This window comes from Silurus meridionalis, chromosome 15 (assembly GCF_014805685.1).
Source record: "Silurus meridionalis isolate SWU-2019-XX chromosome 15, ASM1480568v1, whole genome shotgun sequence".
NCBI lineage: Eukaryota > Metazoa > Chordata > Actinopteri > Siluriformes > Siluridae > Silurus > Silurus meridionalis.
In genome coordinates, this window is record NC_060898.1 from 14,068,416 (window position 1) to 14,080,915 (window position 12,500).

A 12,500-nucleotide genomic window follows, 5' to 3' on the forward strand; every position below is an offset into this window, starting at 1 on the left:
GAGGATACCAGTTCTATCACACAGAGCTGCTATTATTGTGCAGAATTAACACATTTCTTGCTTTTACCCCTGTCATTACATTTTCCCCCAGGGTGGGTTTGGGGTAAAGGGAGTAACAGGGGTTAATTGGGGTGGAGGGTCAGAAAAGTCACAATCATGTCCATCATACTGAGGATTCTAAAGATATGCAGGCTGCATTGTGGATCTCAGTTCTGGCACTTTTTTGTGCTTTTGATTTTAAATTGCATTTCTTTAAATCCTAAATCTATTTTATTTACTACTATAATTTATTTAGTGATTTAAACTTTAACTTGAAAACGAGACACTCATTGGGTTCAAGGTTTATTGTAGTTTTAGAGTTTTGTTATGGCACTGTTTAAAGACTGGTATGTTTAAGAATCAGCAGTGATCTGCATTAGTCAGCCTGTAACTCTCACAATCTCAGCAGGCCGTCTGGAGTGTGTGTGTGTGTTTCCTTCTTGTATTTTCCCTGTTAAGCTGCCAGTCATGACAGTATGGAAACTTCCTGAGTTGCTGCATTTGTAATTTGTGTGTGAGTGTGTCTGCAGGTGGAACACACACACACACACACACACACACACACACACACACACACAAATATGAAGGTTTTCAAATCCAGCTGTCGTTTCCCGGTTGACCTCAGGTCAGTCTAAAAGGATTGGAAACAAAAGCCAATAGAACTGGCACCATGGATTAAGTCACAGCCCACTGATCACCTTTCACAGAAAGAGAAGGTAAGACAGGCAGAGTGAGACAGGGTGATGAAGACTTCTAGTCTGTCGAATGGACTTTCCTGCTACCAGTGCAGGACTTTGATGGATGTGGGGGTGTGGTCTGGTGTGGGGGTTGCCTTGGTGACGTGGAGGAGGTGGAGTCAGGGGAGTAGAAAGTGCAGTGGGGGATTTTCTCAGTCAGTGTGTGAGGGAAACGTGTGGTCGTGACTTGGATATGGACACAGAAAGCTCACACTGAACAGGTCAGACTTCAAATTAATCACAGAATTCAATCAAGTGCCTTCACTTTGATCTTCTGTGATGTTTTGATCTCATTTCACCACTTCTGGCGTTTAAATTGACTTTGATTTCATCTATTATGTTTAATTTGTGTTTTGGCTTTCAGCACATGAAACCCATTCAGGGACCTGAGCTCTGTGGAGTGTGTTACAGTAGTGTGTATTGCTTTATAGTAGTTTGTAGTATGCAAAAACAGTGTGTATTGTGTTTGTGTAATATGTTATAATAGTGTTTATTGCAATATATCAGTGTGTAATGTGATTGTGTTATAATAGCATGGAGTGTGTTACTGTATTGTGTAGAGCAGTTCAGTAGTGTGTATATTATTACAACTGTAATAATTTGCAGTATATTGTAGTAGTGTGTAATGTGATTGTGTCGTGCACTACAGTAGTGTGTAATGTGATTGTTTAGTGCACTACAGTAGTGTATAATGTGATTGTTCCTTGTGCAATAGTAATGTGTAGTTTGATTGTGTATTGTAGTTTCTTATTGCATTGTGTAGTGCACTAAAGTATTTTGTAATGTGATTGTGTAGAGTGCTTTAGTAGTATTTAATGTGATTGCACAGTGGGTTGTATTAGTGTATAAACTGATTCAGCAGTGTGTCCTAGTAGTGTGTTACTGTAGTGTGTTAGTGTAGCATGTAGTGTGTTATTGCATTGTGTACGTTATAATATTACATCTGTAATAGATTGTAGTTTAATATAACGGTTTGTATTGTGCTACAGTAGTGTGTAATGTGATTGTGTAGTGCACAACAGTAGCTAAAGTTTCTTCAGTGTAGTGTAATGATTTTACAGCATAGTGTAGTATTTTAGGGTGTAGTACAATGCATAATAGCATTTCAGGATATAATGTAGTACTTTGTTACAGTGTACTGTTTTAGTGTGTTGTTGAGAATTAAAGATGAAGTGTAGTTCTTTAGGATGTAGTTTAATGTTTTGTGTGTACTTCGGTAATTAAGGATATATTGTAGTATTTTAGGGTTACTGTTATATATTCACATGTACTGTGGTGTTTTTCGATCCAGTATAGTATTTTAATGTGCAGTGGGATGTAGTGCAATATATTAGTATCTTGTGTAGTATTTCTGTTATAGTGTTAAGTTGTAGTACATGTAGTTTACCTTAGCATTTAAGGGTATAGTGTAAAACTACACTATAGCATACACAGTAGTTCTAAGGCAAAGAGTGGTAATTTTTTATCCTGTGTGGCATTTCAGGTGTACGGTGCATTGTATGATGTAGTGTATTATTTTCAGTGCAGTGTAGTATTTGAGGATACATTGTTGCATTGTAGTTTAATTAGGTATGTGTAGTATTTCACAGTGTGGTTAAGAGTGTAGTATGTTTGAATGTAGGGCAGTAATGCTTATGAAATGTGCATTAGGAAATGTGCACATTAATGTATTCATGCATTAGGAAATCTGGACATATAGTAAATCTATATATTAGGAAATATTCTACATTAGTAAAAAAGTATATTTGTGAATTGCACAATGTAAAATATATGCATTATAGAATCTGTACATTGCTAAATTCATACATTAGTGAATTTTCATTTTAATAAATCTGTTCATTACTTAATGCTTGCATTTATGAATCTGCCAGTATGCAGAGAGATTTGGGCCGATGCAGACTTCAAATTGTAAAAAATAATAAATCACATATTATCACATATAAAGATTTATTTGTGCATCAACAGTAGAACACAACCAAGTTTTTGAATTTGAACCTTTTTATATATCTCATTGGGTATGCGTACACACACAAACATACTCCTTTAAGTGGTGCATTGAATCCTAAGAGCTGTATTTTAGTCCTGCAATGACCCCCCACAGCCCCCTGCAGTGTGTGTGCGCATATATTTTGTGTAACAAGGCTAACTGTATTGTTATCGTTTCCTATAACTGTGTGAGTTCCTGTGTGTGTGTGTGTGTGTGTGTGTGTGTGGGTGTGTGAATAACAAGCTTAATAATAAAATATATAAATGTTTCAACACACTGATTTACTGACAGGTTTAATCAGAGACTAGAGATCAGTCCTGATTTATTCAGGATAGTGTGTGTGTGTGTGTGTGTGTGTGTGTGTGTGTGTGTGTGTGTGTGTGTGTGTGTGTGTGTGCAGGTTGCGTGTAAGAAATTCAGGACATCTGTCAAAACAGGCCAATGGAAAAGTCTCTCACACACACACACACACACACACACACACACACACACACACACACACACACACACACACACACACAATTGTAACCATAAGCAGCTTCTTATATATCAGGTTGTTGCTTTTGTCCTCCCTGGATTTCCTAAAACATAAACATACACACAACAATAGTCTCTCCTTCTCACATACACACACACACACACACACACACACACACACACACATATATACTGCAGATGTAAGAATCAGTGCATACACTAAATGGAGTGAGAACAAGATAAAGCTGTAGATGTATAGATAGAAGAGGGATAGATGGATGGATTAATGGACAAATTGAAAAATGAATGGATACATGGAAAAATTTATGAATGTGAAACTGATATAAAAATCACACACACAGACACACACTGCAGGTGCTGAAAACACTTATAACTGATAAAGTTCTTAACTCTAAACAGCCTCTGCCCCAGCTGAGAAAACACGAGAACTCTCTACTCTGTCCTCCAGCACACACACACACACACACACACACACACACACACACACACTAAAATCTGATTTCCACCCTTCCTGCATAAGAACCCTGTAATCTACATCTCTCTCTCTCTCTCTCTCTCTCTCTCTCTCTCTCTCTCTCTCTCTCTCTCTCTCTCTCTCTCTCTCTCTCTGTCTCTCTCTTTTTTCTGTGTGTGTGTGTGTGTGTGTGTGTGTGTGTGTGTGTTTAATTATATATTTTCTCCAGTCTGCTTTTCTTCCATCCCAGTGCAGATCTGACACACACTGACCTGCACACAGATCGGAAAAGGTGGAAAAAAGTAAGAACATTGCAAAAAGAGAAGAAGCTAGTGCTGACGAAAAGGAAAACAGAGAGAAAGAAGGAACATTAGCACTACACAATGCTAACACACACACACACACACACACACACACACACACACACACACACACACACATACACATCAACACTACAGTAACACACACTATACTACGACACACCCACACTAACACTACAGTAGTCCCCCGGAACTCGTGGGGGGTCTTAGAACGTAATCGTTCCGAAAATCCATGAATTTTGCCCCACACAACCAACCCATACTAACTCACAACAATACATGAACACACACCAACACTACAGTAACACACAACAAAACTATACTAACACACAGCACTACATTAACACATACCAACACTACAGCAGCATGCACAACACTTTACCAACACACAACACTACATTTACACACACCAACATTACATTAACACACATCAAAACTACATTAACACACAACTCTATCGCACCATACGCCAACACTACACTAACACACACACATAAACACTACACTAACCCACACCAACACTACATTAACACACACACAAACACTAGAGTAATATATGCCAACCCTACACTAACACACACACAAAACACTACACTAACACACAGCACTTCATCAACACACACAACACTACAGTACCATATGCCAACACAGCACTAACACACAAATTTAAACACTAAAGTAACATACAGTACACCAACAATCCACACACACACATAAACACTACACTAACCCACACCAACAATACATTAACACACACCAACACTACAGTAACATATGTCAACCCTAATTTAACAGACACCTACACTACACTAACACACATAAACACTACACTAAAACACACAAACGCTACATTAACACACATTAAAACAACACCAAAATATACCCTATCACACACCTAAAGAAGGAATAGAAGTAGCGAAAGAAGGATAATGAATGATAGATGATGGATGACATGTTTTTGTGGTTCTGATTTAAAGAGATTACAGAGGTTTAGAAGAAACCTTATACAGTTAATCTCTTTATGTGTGTGTGTGTGTGTGTGTGTGTGTGTGTGTGTGTGTGTGTGTGTGTGTTCTGGAGGCAAACATAAACACTGTTATCAGCTGCAGACAGCCCAGTGCTGTTCGTAGGAGAGAATTAAATTACACACACACACACACACACACACACACACACACACACACACACACACATAAAGAGTGTGTGTGTCTCTGTGTGTGTTATGTGCTTATGTTATAAACTTAATTATTAGTGTGTATTTCTTTGCGCTCATGCCTGTGCCCTACACGATACAAATGCACATTGTGTGTATTTAGATAGAGACGGAATTTACAGCTGGTGGCTTCCTGCTGGCATTCTCATTCATTATCTAAGTAGATAAATTGTAGTGATGACATCATAGTGAGGGGTACATGGTGATGATGTCATGGTGTGAACTTATAGTTCACTATTACAAACCGTAGTGTGAAACTGGTCAGTTATGAAACACCTGTGAGTGAAAGGTGAAGGATTCATCAGTCACTACCTTCAGACATTAAGGTCATTTATAGCAACTGCTTGTAACGCTTCCATTTGGAATGATCCTAAAACATTCCTTCCTTTAAATGTGCCCTGTGTAGACTACAGTTATTATTCAGCAACGTAACATCAAAAATCACATTTGTTTCATTTTTCACTTTCACACTCGAAAGTGACTCATGAACTCAGATTTCTTCTCATAATGATGAGTCTTTGTCTAAACCAAAACTAACCAGCCTTTTTGTATGTGTGTGTTTGTATAGGAGAGATAGACGGCCATGATCTCCTCCCTTAGTAGGATGTAGGACTGAAGGAAGTGAGAGAAAGAGTGCGACAGCTAGAAGAACTTCTTACATCTGTCGGAAAGAAGACAGGAATCATATAAGGCTGTGATTTGGGACACGTTCTGGAGTGGCTGGTTCACTCTCTACTTTTTCTGTACACTTCCTTTTTTTGCCCTGCTTCCCATCCAGGAACACTCACAATCACTCAGGGACCCTCTTGCACACCCCTTCTGACTTCATCATGTGTCATGTGATTGTGACATGCCGCTCCATGCTCTGGACGCTCCTCAGTATTGGTGCAGCCTTCAGCGAGCTCATTGCTTTCCTAAGCACTGATTGGCTGGTGGGGTTCCCACGCGTGCCTGAATCTGCACCTGAGGTATCCGGTGAGGCCTACCGGCCTACTCTTGGGCTTTTCGGGCGGTGTGTGTTTGTGGGCAGATTTATGTGCGGTCCTTACGCGCTGACATTCGATGAGATTGCGAGCGGTTTCTGGAAGGCGGCAGCCATTTTTCTGGCGACGGGAATCCTGCTGCTCAGCGCCGTGGCCTTCACCTCCATTTTCACCATTTGCTTCCAGAGCATCATGAGGAAGAGCATCTTCAATGTGTGTGGACTACTGCAGGGCATCGCAGGTACACAAACAAGCACATTTGCACACACATTCACATATACACATGCAGTAGCTTTGAGAGAACACTTGCATTCATTCTGTAAATCTTGGGGATTAGAAACACTGAGAGCTAGAAGGCCCACAAGGTTGCATTTTGACCTGTGCAGTGATGTTCAGGGTAATAGTCATGTGAACGCTGTGGCTTATATTGTACAAATATTTTGCGCAAAATGAGTCTTCATAGAGACAGGTTATGTGACTTTTTAATTCTTTGATTTTTTGGGATTTGCCTTTCAGATTAATAAAATCACCCCATACAGTCCATGACCATGTTAAACAGATATAGACATTGTGGACCAAAAAAAGAACGTAAACGTAAAACAAAACAGACTAATGTAATGACATATTGTATGATTAAAAATATCGTCTAGGGAAATAAAGCTCTTATGAGGATAGTAGTTGCCTGTACATATATATTGCGGACATTCTCCTATTCGTAATTTTTTAATCACTTTAATTAAAATTTACTTTAATACAAAAATATGGCTTCCACCCTAATTTCTGACAGATTATATGATAGCAAATGATCTAGCACATCCTACAATTATAGATTTTCTTGCATGTACTATATGGCCAAAAGTTCATAGACATATAAGATTCATATATTATTTTTGTAAACCCCATTCTACGTTTATATCCTATTTGCTGTTATGATAACTTCCACTGTTCTGTTTCACTAGATTTATTTTGGAGTGTACTTGTAGAGATTTGTGCTCATTCATCCACATAGGGTCTTACAGTTAAAGTGAATGGAAAAATTCTTGCTACTACATTCAAAGACATCCTATACTACTGTGTGCCTCCAGCTTTGTGCAAGAGTTTGAGGAAGAAACACATATGGCTGGCAAAGTCAGGTGTCGCAAAAAACTAGTGATTAAATATAACACTCTGATTATTGTGTGCACAGCATATAAAAAAAAAATTATAAATCAAGGTCATAATATATGGGAATTTAGATTTTGGTTCAGGATTTTATGGCACGTTGTTCTGTTGTGGCTGTTCTGAGTTTGTCAAAATGCTACAATTACGGGAGTGTTTTTGTTAAATTGATTAAGCCCTAGTGTGAAGGATAAGCTGGCTGAATACACATCTCTTACACTAACTGCTCACTTTCAATTTATGATTAAAAAAATGCTAATGATAGACAGACAGACAGTCGGTCAGACAGACAGACAGACAGACAGGTTTATACATTATACTGTAAGCAGGGTGATGTCACACCAGACCTTGCTGCTGTTTAAACATTTACCACTGCAATAAAGCTCCAGCTGCGAAACTCAGCTTCACTCCTCCCTCGAGTATGTGTGTGTCTCTGTGTGTGTTTGTGCATTTGTAATTCACTAACAATGACCTAATTGAGGTCAAAGGTCTAACCCAAAGCTCATCGTTCTTAAGTGAGTCAGAATATTTTCACTCCTGTGTCATGTCCATTCGGGATTTCTCTCTCTTACTCTCTTACTCACTGTCTGTGTGTGGGTGGAGGGTTGGAAACTTATTTTGCTGTTTGTTCCAGCATATTTAGACTGGACAGGAAGGATCAACTGAACTTTCACCCTTAGTCAGTTCCACTGAAGAGTGCTTTGCATTCTGGGTGATTACATCCATAATTTCATCCACTCCGGAAACATCTATCTAGTTTTCACACAGTTTCAGAAAAACAAGGTAGTAATAATAATAGCAATAATAATATGATCATCATCATCATAGGATTTTATATATTTTATATGAAATCGTCAAATTATATTTAGACACATACATATTTAATAAATATGAATTAATATTTATTAAATATATACCTATTTAGATACACATTTAGTTAAAATTATTGCAAATTATTATTTTAATAAATGAACACAAAAACACAATTTTGAAAAAAATAATAATAAAACAGGTTAATATTTAATGTTAATATTTGGCATGTAAATGTGAGACAGAGACATTAAACATTCAGAGTAAAAATGAGTAATTTATTTAGGTCATGTGTTCATTACTGGAGTATCTCTGAGATTTTAGTCCTGTCTGAATCCGTGTCAGGGTATTCTTAACTGTCTACACTGCCGTGTTTTATATAAGTACATCCCATCTGCATTGACTTTTTAATTGAGATTCCACTGGCATTTTTTAGCTTTTTATTTTTAGTTTAAAACAATGTCAGGAAGCGTTTACTATTTCCTATTGCTTCCTGCTGGGAACTAAATGAAATCTAGGCAAGAGTTCGAATTTTAGAACAATTAAATATAAATAAAATTCTGAAGGATATGAAAACTTTATCAAGATAACAATCTACAGTCTGCTACTTCTTTCGACTTACTCTTTAAGCGAACCGTCAGTACGAAGCATTATGCTGTTTTTGACTTCCGACTGTACGTACATGTGTATGTTATATCTTTTAACTGTAATGAATAATGTATATTTTCCTTCTCGAAACAGAAACCTATATAGCCAGTGCTAAATACCAAACAAGCAAATAGGTCTGTACCTGGATTCTTTTAAAGCAAATACTTGTAAAATATATACAGTGTAACTCTTTTGAAGTGCTGTTCGGGCTGTGAGCAGCAATGTTGATTGAAGTTTATTTCTTAACTTGAAATTAACAGGGGGGTTAAAGATTTTTAGAGGTTCAAGTAAACAAGCAGAGTGTATTGAATGAAGTGAATGTAGTATGCAGGACATTTTCAGTGTGACAGTATATTACTTATCCTGAAACTGCTAATCCCAAGTAAATGTTTACAAGTAACATTTTCAGAAATTTGATCTCATCCAGACAGATGTAATGTTGATTAGATAGATAGATAGATAGATAGATAGATAGATAGATAGATAGATAGATAGATAGATAGATAGATAGATAGATAGATAGATAGATTGATTGATTGATTGACTGATTGTTCAATTGATTGATTGTGCTCATTCTGCCATTTAGGATTTAGTAAAGTCAGGTACTGATGTAGCTGAGGTGAGGAGGCCTGGGGTGCCGTCAGCATTGACACTTATCTCAAAAGTGTTTAATAGGATTGAGATCAGAGCTCAATAGCAGGAGATCTACTCCAACTCATTTAAAGCCTATCTTCATGGAGCTGGCTTTGTGCACAGGGGAACTGTGATGTTGGAAATGTTTTGGGTCTCCTAGTTCAAGTAAAGTGAAAAAGGATAGATAGATAGATAGATAGATAGATAGATAGATAGATAGATAGATAGATAGATAGATAGACAGATAGACAGACAGACAGACAGACAGACAGACAGACAGACAGACAGACAGACAGACAGACAGACAGACCGACCTGAAATTAAATTATTTATAAGCTAAATAAATTAAGAAATACGCCTATATGTGCACTGAAGACAAGCGTGATTTGTGCAGACCACAGTGTTTTTTATGTGAATGAGTTATTGGCAGCAGAAAAGGCATTTAGAGACAATACACTCAAGCCAAAGAGTCAAGCCTGCTGAGTTTTTCAAAAGAAAGCAACCAGATCTGAAAAGAACTCCAAACCCTTTCAAAAACATGTGTACTTCTCAGGAGCAGGCTCAACAAACTTCCATTTGGAAGGAACAGTACAAACTCGATAGTTGCAGTGCAAATGTAAAAAGGCTTGAGGGCGAAGTGTCAGAAACTGGAGTGTTTTAGCAGCTGAGAGGAAATGAACAGAGAGACCTGGTAAAGGTGTTTAGGTGTGAGGGTGATGTTCTCTTGATGGTCTTGTGTGGGTGAGAACCTTGACAGTTCTGCAGAGAGACTAAAAAGAACAGTGGTTTGGGTGGAAGTGTGTTTAATGTGTCTCTTATGAAAATGTAAAAAAGGTTGAACTGATTTAAAAAAAAAATACAATGTGAAAGGTTTTATTTCTTTCAGTGTGGGTGGGGATCAATCAGTGCGTGTGTGTGTGTGTGTGTGTGTGTGTGTGTGTGTGTGTGTGTGTAAGAGGCCAGTGCGCTCAATGATGTCATCGTGCTGCACTTCATTAAGCTGATGAAAACAGTAAAACGTTTACATTTTCACTGCACAATTGCATCATTTGTAGGAAAGTCCCATTATGATTTTTTACCTTGGTTACCCTACAGGACCATAGAGCCCAGTAGTGACATCATCTAACACACAGACATTCGTGCACATGTACACATACACACAGCAAAAATCAGACACATGTAGATTAACACACGGGTATTTACATACATAATTAATCACATATGCACTGATAATCACATGCACACAGTTAATGGTAACACAAATAATCACACACACATACACAAATAATTATAAATACACATATAATCATGCATGCACATATAATTGCACATACATTAACACACACAAATAATCTTACACACCCACACACACTTCTACCTAGAGATTAACACAGTAAGACGCATTGATAATTGTACAAATACAAAGATAATCTCACAGACAAATAATTACACACACACACACAGAAACATATACACACATACAATCACACACAAATATACACAAAATACTTTTCTTTTATAGTCATCCATCCAGCAATGCTCTGAGGCCCAGTAAAGTATTTAGGCTGGATGCTGATCTGTGATTCATCATTCAGGCTCCTGATTTAAGCAGTGATTGGATTGTTTAGCTCCATGCTGATAGGTGATTTGATTATGATGATGCTGTTGCTGCTGCTGCTGCTGCTGCTGATGATGATGATGATTGTGTGTTGTCAAAAGTCTCTCTTGCTTGTTTCACTTTTGTGACTCTTAAAGCATTTAGACTCCATGGCCTGTCCCTCTACTCTAGCAGTAATGTAGTGCAGCTGTGCCTGTGTGTGTGTGTGTGTGTGTGTGTGTGTGTGTGTGTGTGTGTGTGTGTGTGTGTGTGTGTGTGTGTGTGTGTGTGTGTGTGTGTGTGTGTGTGTGTGTGTGTTTGTGAATTGAAACCGTGCCTCCTATCAGTCGGTGGTTGGGCGACATGTGGAAAGAATTTATGACCTAGTTTTCATTTCTTCATTTAAAACAGAGATAGAGACAGAGAAAAAGTTAGAGAGAATGAGGGACAGAGAGAAAGGGAGTGAGTGAGACAGTCTTTTTTTCATCTGCTGAAGTCTCAAATGGAGTGACAGAATGTGGGTTGGAGAAACACACACAATTCATGAAGTTCTTCTTTTGTTCTCCCTTTTTCTCTTTACCTCCCTCACTTCACAAATTCTCTCTTTCAAACTTTCTTTATATGTCTTTTCCTGGTCTTTAGTCAGTTCCGGTGTACAATTGTGTTAACTGTGTGTATGTGTGTGTGCAGGTCTGTTCCTGATCCTGGGTCAGCTTCTGTACGCAGCAGGATGGGGAAATGAGAAGGTGAAGCAGTACTGTGGTGTGAACTCATCAGCATATAACCCAGCGATGTGCTCAGTGGGCTGGGCATTTTATACAGCACTGCTCGGCACGGTGCTCAGCTTCATCAGCGCCGTTTTCAGCGCACAGGCTGAGATCGCCACGTCTAGCGACAAAGTACAAGAGGAGATCCAACAGGGCAAAAGCCTCATCTGCCTCCTTTGAGAGAGAGACCCGCATTAGAAACCAGACGTCCTGATGTCAGTCACACTGATGCCAATGTGACAGCAATTTATCGACGAGAACCAAACCACTTAAATTCATCTCACCACTAAAACTCTGCTCTTTACTGCGTTCTGATGTGGGAGACAGTCTTCCTTTTTTATTTTTTCCTGTGTCTTTTACCCTTGCCCTCATTCATTTGTTTTTGGTTTGTTGTTTAGAATTCTTTCTTACTTGCTAAACTGAAGAATGAAATTGTAAATACATGTGTATATACTGTACATAATGATGATGAAAATGATGATGTTGATGAAGGAACCATCTCAGTGATCAAGGTGCTGAAACCACTAAACCACTGTCACTTCCTGTTAGGGGTCGAAAGTACTGCACATCTTAAACCAGGAAGTAGGAAATGTATTCCCACTGGATCCTGGATCAGTTCCTGGTTGTAAGACACAAGTAGACCTGCACAGGTGAAA

The 12,500-nt window shown here is 38.3% G+C and overlaps 1 protein-coding gene across 1 annotated transcript in view; it reads left to right on the forward strand.

The window, feature by feature from the left end:
• Positions 1-922: 922 nt before the first annotated feature.
• The window catches only part of lhfpl2a (LHFPL tetraspan subfamily member 2a), an 11,992-nt gene continuing 414 nt past the window's right edge, over positions 923-12,500 (forward strand). Inside the window, exons 1-3 of the mRNA XM_046867953.1 lie at positions 923-997; positions 5,817-6,472; positions 11,768-12,500. The exon at positions 11,768-12,500 is cut by the window's right edge and continues 414 nt beyond it. Coding sequence (XP_046723909.1) covers positions 6,079-6,472; positions 11,768-12,024 — 651 coding nt within the window. The 5' untranslated portion in view covers positions 923-997; positions 5,817-6,078 and the 3' untranslated portion in view covers positions 12,025-12,500. The remainder of the gene's footprint in view (positions 998-5,816; positions 6,473-11,767) is intronic.